General features: G+C 43.0%; 1 protein-coding gene across 1 annotated transcript in view; it reads left to right on the top strand.

The window, feature by feature from the left end:
• The window catches only part of LOC126413283 (uncharacterized), a 155,817-nt gene that overhangs the window by 55,262 nt on the left and 85,551 nt on the right, over nt 1-15,004 (top strand). The window contains exon 3 of the mRNA XM_050083183.1: nt 3,121-3,301. Within this exon, the coding sequence (XP_049939140.1) occupies nt 3,121-3,301 (181 nt within the window). The remainder of the gene's footprint in view (nt 1-3,120; nt 3,302-15,004) is intronic.

Raw genomic sequence — 15,004 nt, forward strand, 5'->3', positions numbered from 1 at the left:
ACATCCTTACATTTGTCCTCTAGCCATCCCTGCACTTTCTGTCGATCTCATTTTTGAGACGTTTGTATTCCTTTTTGCCTGCTTCATTTACTGCATTTTTATATTTTCATCTTTCATCAATTAAATTCAATATTTCGTCTGTTACCCAAGGATTTCTACTAGCCCTCGTCTTTTTATCTACTTGATCGTCTGCTGCCTTCACTATTTAATCTCTCGAAGCTACCCATTCTTCTTCTAATGTATTTCTTTCCCCCATTCCTGTCAATTGTTGCCTTATGCTCTCCCTGAAACTCTCTACAACCTCTGGTTTAGTCAGTTTATCAAGGTCCCATGTCCTTAAATTCCCACCTTTTTGCAGTTTCTTCAGTTTTAATCTACAGTTCATAACCAATAGATTGTGGTCAGAGTCCACATCTGCCCCTAGAAATGTCTTACAATTTAAAACCTGGTCCCTAAATCGCTGTCTTACCATTATATGATCTATCTGATACCTTCTAGTATCTCCTGGATTCTTCCATGTATTCTTTACGTATAGCACGAATGTGTAAAAAAAATGGAGGTTTATATTTAAAAAAAAAAACTCAGTTGATATCCGCTTGATCTATGGCTGCGCCATCTACCGGGCCATCCATAGCACCATCTGGTTTCGCCCTTCAAGCTAGACAAGTTTCGTTCTTTGTAGTTTTTTTGTTTGACGCTTATTTCGTGAGATATTTAGCCCAGTCACGATCAATGGACCACCCTATATAAATTACTCATATTTTGAAAATAATATTTGATAATAATTGTGAAGTCTTAAATAGATACTCAAATATCTTTTTCTGATTTTTATTTTCAATCCTGTTCACAATGATACCGTGTATATTTGGCATTTTTCATGCACATTAGCATCTGACTCCCACTTTTTTCAGTTTTTATACAAAATTGTAATCTAAGTGTGTGAATGCTAATTACTCAATCTTTTTACATCACAGAACAATAACTATCATTATATTAAACATTATCTGTACTTAATAAAACATATATTTTCTGTTTTATCCGACATTCTCAATATAGCTACCTATAATTTTTTATTACTTTATAATGATGTCTCTTTGGACATGCAAAAAGCAGTCCCTGTTAAGCGATATAGACCACAACGGTTTCTCAACCAATTCTTAGTGAGTTTGAGTGTTGAGAATGATTTTTCTGCTGTTGCAGTTGACACAGGAGAGAAGAAAGGGTCAACATCAAAGATCTAATTGAAGGAAAAATTTCTGGGTTGCAAAACTGCAAACACTCAGTTGTGCAGTCTGGAAGAATTGTTTTGTAAGCATTCTAACAATAGTAGCAATGAGAACAATGGGACCAAAGCAGGCAGTGCCCTAAGGGACACGAGGCGCGCGTGCTGCTGTGGCAGGTCGGAAAGCCCTGCTGACATCTGGCGTCCACAGTTGTTGCAGGAGAGGGACAGGTAGTACACGTAGTACACTCTCCTGGGCCCACAAAGTAAGGAGGCTTGGGGAATACTCAATTAAATGAACAAATCCGCTGACCAAGACCCCAAAATTCGAGTGCTTAACTTTGGCGCAGATTACTAAAATTGCTATTTGATTTACATTTAGCCATCCGAGGTGGCCGGGCGGTTCTAGGCGCTACAGTCTGGAGCCGTGCGACCGCTACGGTCGCAGGTTCGAATCCTGCCTCGGGCATGGATGTGTGTGATGTCCTTAGGTTGGTTAGGTTTAAGTAGTTCTAAGTTCTACGGAACTGATGACCTTAGAAGTTAAGTCCTATAGTGCTCAGTCATTTTTTAAAATTTTAATTTAGTTTCAATTCTCGGGGACGGGGGGGGGGGGGGAGGGAGGTCGCCCCCTCCGACCCCCTTTAATCCGCCCTTGGATTCAAATACGCCATTCTTAGTTGATGGTGAAAAAAGTCAAAGCCGTTTTGTGTGTAGTCAACAACGCATGTGTAGGCTTCAGCTCCCAACTAGCACAGAAATTTCCAATTTTCGTCGCGTTATTTCCGGTTTAGCTACATGCATATTTCGTTGTTGATGAAATAAAGCGATTTTTAACGCCTGTTCGTGGTTAGAAGGCAACGACGATACGTGCCATGTTCAAATCTGGGAAAGGCAAAAGTTTCCCTTCTCGATATTTCAGTTTGTCATCTCGCTACTGGTGAAACTTTTTGGTAGCTAACATTTGATTGTGCTAGGTTAACAGTAGGGTTATGTGCTGGGTTGAAATCCCAGTATAGCACAAAATTTTATGCTGTGTCTTTTCAAGTTTAGACCAGAGCACATTTGTTATTTGTGATTGATATCATTTTTAAGATTTTTCGTGATTAGTTAATAGGAACAATAGTTTCTGGACTGGTCTTGCGGGTCCCAGTCCAGTACAAAAATGTTCATAATCTAATTTCAAGTTTGAAGTTTACTTTCTGAAATGTCATTTATTGTAATTCGAGTAAAGAACCGTAATGTGTGTGTCATCTCTAGTAACATGTTTTCTGATATTTGAATTATCGTGATATTAATATGAATCTGGATTAACAGCCATACGGAGTGGTTACCTCTTGTGGCCTATTGCAGCAGTCGTTTTGTATAGTCAAACGACAATACGGTAAAGAGAGCAGAGGACCTGAAAGAGTGTTACATTACGTGGCTTGGATACAAATCTGTAGAAACACAGTTCAGGTCGTTGGGATACTTTTGTGTATGATGGTATATCAATTTCTACAACACAAGAACTGTTTATGTAACAACAGAACCATTAAGTGTCCTTACGATATGTATCCTTGTAACAGTGACATGCATGGCAGTTGTAAATTGTTCTTCTGTATGACATTACTCCCGAATACCGATGTGGTTAATAAAAGTTTCAAATGCAGCTCATTGTGTCAGAAGATGTCCTTTAATAAATAGTTCTGTGTGTATTATTTTAACGTTGATACACCAACCAATTCCTTTGTAAGCGCCTCTGTTCCGATACATCTGCCTTTTACACGTGAAATAACTTTTGATTCAAACAAATGTAACGATGTATTTGCCGCTTCCTTACCAACGCGCCGTTATAGAACACAGTTATTGCTTCAAAACGTCGGACTTTTTGACACGGTGCTGTTTCCTTTGTCCAGTGTACAGTGGAATGACACCCGACGGCGCCACATTCAAGATGCGGGTGGCGCCCAGCGCTGACGACGCAGCGGCCGCCTACCAGTGGCCGGCGCTGCAGGTGCTGCCACCTGTCGGTCCCGCGTGGTACCAGCTGGCGGCGCCCGCCGCTCCAACTGGCCTCGAGCCATATCAGACGTACAGGTATTTATTTCTAGCCGCACAGAAGGTGACTTTAGCTTCCCTGTTTGTATTGCGAAATGATGTCTAACACAATGTTCTGTCTGTGGATTTCCTTCAAGATGGCTTCCTCAAAACGAATCATTGCGATTTTATTGTCATAGATTTTACGATGGGTAAACGAGCTAAAGGAATGCGGTGTTTGACAGGAAATTAAAATAACTAAATGATTGCGACAACATCCGTAAATAAAGTCAGAGATTCTCTTCTACAGAGCAGTACACGAAGCAGTGATATACTTTGGTTTTAGAAAGTGACCAACAAGAGTCACTCCAGTCTTTACGTTCTTAATAAGTTGGAATCGGCTTGTCGCATTCTTCACGGTTCACGGTGTGTTTTTACCGGTCATGAGTCACTGTAAATTTTAGAAAAATGACAGCATTAATAAACGTCGAAATGTACTCAAAAGCTTTTTTACGCTAACGTAAAACAGAAGGGCGCCAGGAGTAACACTGAGAGGAAAAAAACATTGAAAAACCAAGACCTGCAGAACATTCTTTGAAATACTGTAATGAACTCCATAGTCTAACGTAAGGTGTCAATTATCCCTGTGAAAGCGACCGAGAATACCTTATACAATTAGGTGAAACTTATTTGGTTCAAAATGGTAAAAAATCACTTGCAAAAGACGAGTAACTGTTATTCTCATACACAAGATAAACGGCACGAATCGAAGCACGAAGAGTAAATCATTAGCCTGATCCCAGTGTCACGTCAGCTCTGTAGCGTAACGGTCAGTTTTTAGCCGCGCGGGATTAGACGAGCGGTCTTGGGCGCTGCAGTCATGGACTGTGCAGCTGGTCCCGGCGGAGGTTCGAGTCCTCCCTCGGGCATGGGTGTGTGTGTTTGTCCTTAGGATAATTTAGGTTAAGTAGTGTGTAAGCTTAGGGACTGATGACCTTAGCAGTTAAGTCCCATAAGATTTCATCACATTTCCACGGTCAGTTTTGTCAGAGTTCCACTTTACGCCTCCCTAACGTATTTTACTGTGATAGAAGAGTCCACAGGTGTATTACCAGTGCTGGGAGAGTAATGGACAAAGCACAGTACTCATAAACGCACTGAAGACGGCTAATACAATATATGATTGGTTAAAAACAGTAATACAAATCGAGATGCAGTTGACGAGTAATTATTATTCTCGTACTGGTATTAAAAATAAATAACACTGAAGTATGTGTTGCTTGAGGCTTTCCCGACGGACCAGTTGTAGAAATGGTTTTCTGGCGAGACGTCGGATGTCGGGAAATTCCCACAATATTTCATAGGCGCAACACACTGCTGAGCTGCATGACTGAAACCGCAAGTCTAAGCAGGAAACGCGCAGGCGCAAACGCGCAAGACTCAGTGACCAGTAGCGAAGGTTTCCTGATCCTTAGCGAGAAGTGCAGCTACGTCACCTGTCGGACAACGAACCAAGTGGTTCGCTGCAGGTGCAAAGGCCGCCGTTCATAGTGTTCGATGCCGTGAGTCGCACCAGCGCACTCTCTCCGGTGCCGCCTGCCATTCAGTGAATACACGTGTCAGCGCTGGCGCGTGTTCACTCTCGTCGGTGTCATCCGAATATCTACGTCGCCAACAAAGCGTCATCCCTTGTTATGATCAACAGTTCTTCTTTGTGGTCGTTGCGATTTTAACTCGGCTAGCGCGAGATCCCTTGCTGTGCAAAGTTGGGATTCTCGCTCTCTGTTCAGAAGATTAGTCTAGCTCCGAATTTCGGTGCCTTCTTTAATTATGTTGTTCCAGTACGAAGACATCGACGAGAGAATTTTGGTATTTTAGTAGACCACGTTGTGCCCCGTACTGAGACGGTACTAGGCCACTGCAGATTTCTGTGTCATCGATGTTCGACGCATCTGTATTACTCGGTGGGATATGTTTGCCCTGTGCACGACTTCCCGGAGCTACAAGGAATCTTCTCAAACCAAGATTGCCTTTCATCGAACTTAGAAGTGCTCTGAGTTACACAAGCGGATAGAAGAAGCATTGAACTTTGATTACTCGAGTAATCTTCCTATTTTCGAGGAAATCAGCTGACGTATTTCAGAGAAGCCCATTCCTCTTTCACTTGTTTGCAGCTTCTCATGTTATATAACAGGCGCTGGTTGTTAGGTACAGCGAATCTCCGGTTCGGAATATCCATTTTTCAGGAATACGGTACGGAGGTGGCGTTGCTCATGAGATAAACTGTTTGAATGTGACGCGGCTGGTGCTCTGTCGGTGAACGTCCTGAGCATGCTACTCCTTTGCGAGCGATGGTGACAGCTGGTGGCTTGTAAAGTATAAGTCCATGAGTATAGGTTTATGGCACACACCGTGATATTGCTACTGGCCGCCGAATTTGGAGGCTTCACTTATACTTAAGTCCATGAGTATAGGTTTATGGCACACACCGTGATATTGCTACTGGCCGCCGAATTTGGAGGCTTCACATCTGCGCGTATCCTGCTTAGACTGTGTGGCCCGCTCCTCCTTTTTATTAAGCCAACTCTGGTGTTTTAGGGTTAGTAGGCAACTAGACTTGATGATTATGGCAGCGAGGAGGGCGAGCTTACAACTGAGGTACACGTGTCAGCTCGACAAAGTTCTTAACCGTGTGTTCTGACACGTGCCTTGTCTACAACTCCACTAATTCTGATCATATTTCCCACAAAAATACTATCATTATTACGATAAAGTTAAATGAAGTTCACGTTTATATGACAACATTCGATTTATTATACTTTAAACACAAGCAACACACTCGCTCTGCAACCGCAATCACGCGGTTAAAACCGTGTGAATCGAGTTTGCCACTGCTGGTTCGTGTTTTACGGTCGGTTTTAATTCAGGAGTTACTCGCTGGCTCTCTCAATACCCCCAGTTCTTTAATTCAAGAAATCTTATATACGATCGCTCTCGACGCGCACACTTGCTACCGTCTCTTAGTGAAAGCACCGGAAGGACTTCGGGCGCCAAGCAGTACCATTTTAATGCAATGGGATTCCCCCGCCAACGACGCCAATTCCCTGAATCAAAGACGCATAAAGGCAGATTCGATATGTTCGGGACAGGGCTATATTTGTATCCTTACAACTGGCTTAAATTGGAGGCTACAGCCATAGATAGCTCAGCAGGCAATATATTCTTATTGTTTATAGTACCTATTACTGTATAATTTTAATTGGCTAGTACTTAAAGAAAAAGTTTCCAGCTAATTCATAAAATACTACTTACTGACTAAAACAAACCTGGTGTAGAGTATGAAACCGGAATTTGGCTGCAATAATTACTCGTCTGTTGTTTGACTGTGATAAACAATAATTGCTATTTATACATTTCTTCCACATGTCCGGCAGGCTATGAATGGCACACCAAAAAGCAGTTCTTCTTTTGAAGCGAAGCAGTCATCCAGCAATTTTCGTACATTTTTATACTGACTGAAGTATTGTTCAGCGAGAGCATGTCCCATTGACGCAAACAGATGATAATCGGACGGAGCCAAATCTGGAGAATAAGCCGCATGCCCTAGCTACAACTGAACTACTCGATCGTTTCTCTGCTGTGTGTGACGGGGCGCTATAGTGGAGCAGTGTGACTTTGTGTTGCCTATTCCCTTATTGCAGTCCTTTTTCACACAATGCTCGATTTAAGTCGGTCAGTTGCTGTCGGTAGCGATCAGTGTTAACGGTTTCACCAGGTTTTAGCGGCTCATAGTAGATGACAACCTTCTGATCCCACCAAATATAGAGCATTGTCTTCTTTCCAAAGCGATTTGGTCTTGCACTGGATGTCGATGGTTTGCCTGGATTCACCCATGATTTACAACCTTTAGGATTCTCAAAATATATCCATTTTTCATCACTTGCCACTATTCGATGGAGAAACGACTTTCTTTTGTATCTGGCGAGCAGCATTTGACAACCGGTCTTTCCATTTGCTTGCTGTCTTTCATTCAGTTCATGTGGAACCCATCTCCCACTCTCTGCACCTTTCGCATAGCTTTCAATGGAAGAGAAACGGTTTTTGCGTCACATTCAATTGATCAGCGAGTTCCCGTTGAATTTGAATATCATATTCATCCAATGAGGCCTGCAATTCGTTGTCTTCGAACTTTTTCAGTGGTTTCCCGCGCTCGTCGTTTCTTACATCAAAATCGCCACTTCTGAACTGTTTGGACCACTCGAAACACTGTGTTTTCCCTAAGAGCATGTTCGCCGAAATCTTCGAAAAGCATTCGATGCGATTCTGCAGCAGTTTTCTTCAAATGATAACAGAAAGCCAGTTCCGTTCGCAAATCGTAGTTCGTAGGCACAAAACTAGACATGTTTACTAGTTTCAAAACATACCGATGTATGGAACTTGGTTTACTGTGTGCTGACATTCGTCGTCAGCCGTTACAGGAAGCAGATGGCGCTGCAGACGCGGTCTTACGGGCTTTACTCTGACGGCTGGCACCATCTATAGGAAGTTTCCTGTTTTATACTACTACGCCTGGTACTAGTTAAGTTACTAATTCCTAATTAAGATCTAAGTCCCTTACTAATTATACTTTACTTCAAAATAAGTAACTCATGGTTTACGGCCTCTGGCACTAGCGCGGTGTTACTGGAATCTAGAAGACCTCGATAGCCCAGAGTGTTCAAATCTCGTGTCTTCTGCAGTTCCCTCTGATCTGCGACGCCTTCTCACAGTTCTGCTTCATGCCGCGATCAGTACCAGTACGTCCTCTGAACCTGCCGTCGCGGCTCCAGTAAGGACATAAGCCGCAACAACGGCGAATGTCTCTGGCTCGCGGTACAGCAAGGTGTCGCGGGCAACCGCTCTGGAGTCCACGGAAGTTGCAATCCTTGGCAGCTCGATACATGTCTTTCATCGTGCCTCTTAGGGTCATTTCAAGCTCGGTCCGAGCGCGCAATGCTACTTTACGACGAAAGGCTGCCCGCCAATTACTGTACACCACAGCGTCGTAATTCGAACATTCAACCACTATCGTCTGACACGTAACACTGAACACATGCCCGTAAGGTAGCGTTTCCATGCAAATTTATACAGGGTGTAAAAAAAAAGAAGGTATGGCCAAACTTTCAGGAAACAATCCTCACACGTAGACGAAAAAAATAAGCTAATTGACACAGGTCTGGAGCAAGGACGAGGACACCTCAACTGGAGAAAGAACGTCTTCGTGCAGCTAACAACCCTAGAGTCGTCGTAAACTATTAGCTCCAACAAGTAAAGTCGACCTGTTGTATCCACACCATGTACAGCATATGCAGGCACTATCAGCACCTTATATTCCGGCACGGGCAGGCTTCTGCGACTGCTAAATGCGTAAATCATTCAGTGACTCCCGTAAAAGAATACTGTCCAATGATCTTTCACAGAAGACATTCTGGTCGTATGTAATGGCTATTCGTGCCCCAAAGTTCGTGTCCAGTCAATCGAGAATGAGACAGGAACTGAAACTGAGGGTAGCAAAGCAAAAGCTGGAATGATTTACTCCGTTTTCAAATGTCCTTTACAAAGAAAAACCTAGAAGAATGGCCCCAACGTAATTCTCGTACCACAGAAAAGATGAGTGAAACAGACACTAGTGTTAGTGGTGTTGATAAACCGCTGAAATCGTTAAAATTGTATATAACTCCACAGCCCGATAAAATCACTATAGGATTGTGTACTGAATTTCTAGCTGAGTTATCCCGTCTTGTGACTACAATCCATCTTAGATACCTCGAACAAAACACCGTGCCCAGTACTTGGAAGAAAGCACAGGTCACACCCGTTTACAAATTGTGTAGTGGACGTCATTCACAATGCTGCCGCCCAATATCCTTGACATCGATTTGCTGTAGAATCTTAGAACGTAATCTGAGCTCAAACATAATAAGGTATCTGTAATGGAATGATCTCATCCATGCCAACCAGCGGGGATTCCGGAAACATCGATCGTGTGAAACACAACTCACACTTTTGTAACATGATATACTGTAAGCCTTAGACCAAGGCAGTCAGGTAGATGCAGTATTTCTCGATTTGCGAAAAGCAGTTCACTTAGCGCCATATCTACGATCATATGGTCTGTCAAGTGAAATTTGTGACCGGATTGAGGATTTCTTGGTAGGGAGGATGCAGCAGGTTATCTTAGGTTGAGAGGTATCGTGAGACTTCGGGTGTGCCGCAGGGACCTGCGTTTGGACCCCTATTGTTCATGTTGTATATTAATGACCTTGCGGACAATATTAATAGTAATCTCAGAGTTTCTGATGCTGATGCACTTGTCTGTAATGAAGTACTGTCCGGAAGAACCTGCGTAAATATTTAGTCAGGTCTCGGTAAGATTTCAAAGTGGGGCAAAGACTGGCAACTTGGTTTAAATTTGTTCAAAGATGTAAAATTGCGCATTTCACAAAACGAAAAAAAATGGAGTATCGTATGACTATAATATGAGTGAGTCACCGTTGGACTCAGCCAACTCTTACACATACCTGGGTGTAATACTCTGTGAGGACGTGAAATGGAATGGTTATATAGGCTCAGTAGTGAGTAAAACGGGGAAACGGGTGACAGACTTCGGTTTGTTAGCAGAGTACTGGGGAAGTGTAATAAGTCTACAAAGGAGATCGCTACTGTGTCACAGATGATGAAGAGACTTAACTGGCAGACTGTTGAAGACAGGTCTGAACTATCGCGAGAAAACCTACTTATAAAGTTTCAAGAACCAGCTTTAATTGATGACTCATGGAATATACCACAACCGCCTACCTTTGGCTCACATAGGCACCGTGACGACAAGAAGAGATTAATTACAGCACGCTCAGAGGCACTTAATCATTCTTCCCGCACTCCATATGTGAAGGAACGAGAAGAAGCCGTAATAACTAGTACAATGGGACGTACCCTCTGCCATGCACTTCACAGTTGTTTGCACTATGTAGATGTAGATGTGGAAGTACATTTAACAATATAAACCCTCACTTTAGAGAAAATGTGCTACTCAATGATGTGGCTGCGTTTCAACGATATCAGGTTGAAAGTTTTACCAATCAGCACGTATGGGCTGTCGAGAATCCTCGCGAAGTTATGCAACCACGTCAACAACATCGATTTTCTGTCAACGTTAGTGCCGGTATTATTGGTGATTGTTTGTTAGAACCCAATGTTCTTCCACCCACTCACACCAGAGAACCTTGCCATGCTTTCTTAGATAATACTCTTCCTGTTCTGTTAGGACACGTGGCTAAACGAGTGCGCCATAACGTGTGCCTTGTGCTCGATGGAGCTCCTCCTAATTTCAGTGTTAAAGTTCGTAGACTTATAAATAGCGGATTTCGTGACAGGCGGATTGGCAGAGGTGGACCAATTCCTTGCCCTCCACCCTCTCCGGATCTAAACCCACTAGACTATTGTTTATTGGGGCATTTGAAAACCCTTGTGTGTGGAACTCCGGTAGGAGATGTACATTTTGTTTAGGAAAGTGTTTCATACTGTGATGATACCTTCTCTTTTGCATATTTCCCACGATTAACGTGTTGCTGAGTTGTAGAAAGTTAGATCTAACCTGGAAAATAAAGCGTTTCCGGGTCCATGTCCATACAACATATTTTCTCCCTCTACATGTGAGGAATGTTTCCTGAAAACGTGCCATATCTTTCTGTTACACCCTGTAGTCAGTAACAATCTTTCTTCTCATTTCGAGACGTACGTTTCTATATTTTTACACATCGGAGCATCTCTTACAGGAAAGCGGCGCAAGAGTAATGCTCGATAATAATACTTGTAGGCAAGTTGCAAGGAATCACCTTTAAGAAAAATAAATGGTCATACCAACAACTGACGCAACACATGAACAGCAGTCAGTAAACAGGGCAGACTGCTCCTAATTTTTGGGTGTCTATACTGGTGAAAACTTGAACTGGAGGAAGATATTCAGTGACAAAATATAGATATACAGTGATAGGTAGCAAAGCAAGTCTTAAATCGAAATGAAAATAATTTCTTCTGTAGCCCTTCCTCTATTCCATAGACTAGTGATTGGCAAACCCATTAGTCAAAAGAGCCATGCATAAACAGTACAACGATTGAAATTTCTTTTGCGAGTCAAAATATTTAAACATAAACTGTATGTAAATTTGTGGTAAGATCTTATGGGAGCAAACTGCTTAGGTCATCGGTCCCTAAGTTTACACACTACTTAATCTAACTTAAAATAACTTACGCTATGGGCAACACACACACACCAGTGCCCGAGGGAGGACTCGAACCTCCGACGGAGGGGGAAGGGGGGGGGGGGGAGGAGAGCTGCGCGGACCGTGACAAGGCGCCTCAGACCGTAAGGCTACCCACGCGGCTTAAGCATAAACTACGTAGGTAAGTATGCTGTTAATATGTTAATTAGGGTATTAGCAAGCTGGATTTCGTAAAAACCTTCTCAATCTGATTAAAGTACATTCACTGAGGTCGACCCCTTCCAGTTTTCCCGTCCACACACTCCTTGTGTACTTGTTTCGGCTACCTCCTTTCGTTCAGCCTCTCTGCATGTTCAGGAAGTCTCGACGTACCTTTCTCAATACTGGACATTACATCTTTTTACAGTCCACAACGAATCCTAAAATTAACTTGGAAATTTTAATAGTTAAACTTTAGGTGCGCTGAATAAAGCTTAATGTCATAGTAATAAAGAAATTATTTACTGAGAAAATTAAGGTGTAAGATATCCACAAAATTAAATCGTGAAAATGACTGATAAAAACTAATGCCAACAATGACCTTCCAACTTTTATAAAGTTTGGGTAAATGAGGTTTGAATGTTGTTTTTAATTTTAGGTAAGGTTCCCGGTTCTCAACAATAAGACGACTTCCCAGTTTACTCTTGAAGATAACTGTTTTTTGTAAACCCGAATAAGGAAAGAGCAGTAAATGCTAGCTTTTTAGCTGATTATATGAATCAGAAATGCTAGCCCATGCGTTAAAAAAGAACGTGTATTTCCTTCAGAGCGCTCGCCTAAAGATAGACACAAACATCAAGTATGTAAAAATAGAATTTAAAAAACCAGTCACATCTACCAGTATTTTTATTTGTCATTGCCCAAGCTTATATTTCTTTGTCCCTATCATCGCCTCTTTCATTTATTGTCGACTCATTGTTAAATCGCTCCCCAAATGATCCCTTGTTATTTAATTATTAACATAATTACCTTTTTCTTTCGCCAGATCGCACGCTTTTTTCTACACTTGACGAGAAACAGTTCCACTCTATCCAACAAGTTAGATGCTCTCTTCCACTGTTTCATACTGCGTGAGCTTCAGTCCGTTAAAAATTATCTCACGCTGCCAACTCACAAGCGTTATCCGTCCCCCACTTTAGAAGAAATTGTCACAAGCAGAAAATGCGGTGCGGGTCGTAGCGAGTGGAAGGGGTCTGAGCAGTCCAAAATCCCGCGTAACGCAAAGTTTTCAAGATAGACTCACCCAGGCAGAAAATCGGCTTTTGCGCCTGGGCCACGGGGTTTCACTCGCACAGTATGAGGCATTTTGTGGAAGAGCCGCTCAGGGGGCCAAAGAGGCGCATATGTCTCGCAGGCCGCCTCTTCCCGATCACTGACATAGGCGAACTTTTATTTAAAAAGGGGAATTTGGCGAAGAGCTTGCGAATAGTTTTAGCATCGGGTCCTTTTGGAGCGTTAAATCGTGTTGAAAAAACCCACCTTGTTGGCGTAGGACGGTCTTCGAACCTGTAGTATTCCATTACCAGAAAAACATGTTCAACGGCGAAACTGATCGCTCTGAACTGTAGCGTATTACTTATAGACAGCACGTATTGCGATTATAGCGCCGTCTGTTAGCAACTTTTCGATCTATTTCGAAATTTTCCTATAACTTCTGTATAAAATTAACGGCTTTCACAATAAACATACTGTTTGCTGCATTCGTCTATCGATCTTCGGTTTCTAGATTTTCAAATTTTAAATGTGGAACTCCTTCGCTGGGCTCCCTGTATGATGATTTTTATTCCACTTCGACAAAAATATCGTTTAAGTGTTGCATGTAACTGACTAATTAACTAACTATCTAGCTAAGTAACCGCACTTTCCATGTTTTGCGTCATCCGATCCGATCGAAGTTTACGGTTTTATATTGAAAAGAATCTAATAGTGCTTCCATCCTCAAGCAAATGACTTTATAATCGCGAGCTGCTACATTTTTTTAGTTTGTTTTACATAGTTGGCCACTATATCATACTACGTGAATCTTGTTGACGTCAGACAAACACGTGGAGAAGATTTCTCCGACAACACTTGGTTATCTGCTCCTTCATTATCAGTCCGCCTTGACAACTGGCGCACGTTACATCACAGTGAACAGCAGACTTCCCGTCAGCACTGTCTGGGTTAAACCGATACGCGCCCAGATTAGTCGATTAAATGCTGCACCCGCGAGCGATATCTCCTTTCAGAAATCCAGAAAAACTAAATAGCCTGATAAAAAGGAAGTGAACGTGAACGACGCCTGTACATCACTATACATTCTTGAGCTCTGATGGGGAAGAAATGCGCAAAAGTTCGCGAAAAATGCACTACCAAGACCCACGTGACCGAAATTTTTGTAACACAGATTAGTTGCGTGATAATACACACACTTTATTACGTGATCTCCGGATTATAGTCTGCAGCTCATGGTCTCACGGTCGCGTTCTCGCTTCCCGACCACGAGGTCCCGGGTTCGATTCCTGGTGTGGTCAGGCATTTTCCCCTACCTCGAGATGACTGGCTGTTTGTGTTGTCCTCATCATTTCATCATCTTTCATGGTAGTGGCGAGATTGGACTAAACAAATGTTGAGACTTTGTACGGGCGCTTATAACCGCGCAGTTGAGCGCCTCACAAAGCAAACATCATCATCCGGATTATAGTCCAGTGATGTTTAAATTTTCACATGATATGAAACGAACTCCTGATTGTGTTGACAGGAGATCGAAGGTGGTTATGTTCCAGGCGAATTTCTGCACAGGTTTCCGGTTATACTGTAATAGTTCCAGCGTGCTGTTGCAGATACACTCCTGGAAATTGAAATAAGAACACCGTGAATTTATTGTCCCAGGAAGGGGAAACTTTATTGACACATTCCTGGGGTCAGATACATCACATGATCACACTGACAGAACCACAGGCACACAGACACAGGCAACAGAGCATGCACAATGTCGGCACTAGTACAGTGTATATCCACCTTTCGCAGCAATGCAGGCTGCTATTCTCCCGTGGAGACGATCGTAGAGATGCTGGATGTAGTCCTGTGGAACGGCTTGCCATGCCATTTCCACCTGGCGCCTCAGTTGGACCAGCGTTCGTGCTGGACGTGCAGACCGCGTGAGACGACGCTTCATCCAGTCCCAAACATGCTCAATGGGGGACAGATCCGGAGATCTTGCTGGCCAGAGTAGTTGACTTACACCTTCTAGAGCACGTTGGGTGGCACGGGATACATGCGGACGTGCATTGTCCTGTTGGAACAGCAAGTTCCCTTGCCGGTCTAGGAATGGTAGAACGATGGGTTCGTTGTCGGTTTGGATGTACCGTGCACTATTCAGTGTCCCCTCGACGATCACCAGTGGTGTACGGCCAGTGTAGGAGATCGCTCCCCACACCATGATGCCGGGTGTTGGCCCTGTGTGCCTCGGTCGTATGCAGTC

The sequence above is a fragment of the Schistocerca serialis genome, chromosome 7 (assembly GCF_023864345.2).
Source record: "Schistocerca serialis cubense isolate TAMUIC-IGC-003099 chromosome 7, iqSchSeri2.2, whole genome shotgun sequence".
Taxonomy (NCBI): Eukaryota; Metazoa; Arthropoda; class Insecta; order Orthoptera; family Acrididae; genus Schistocerca; species Schistocerca serialis.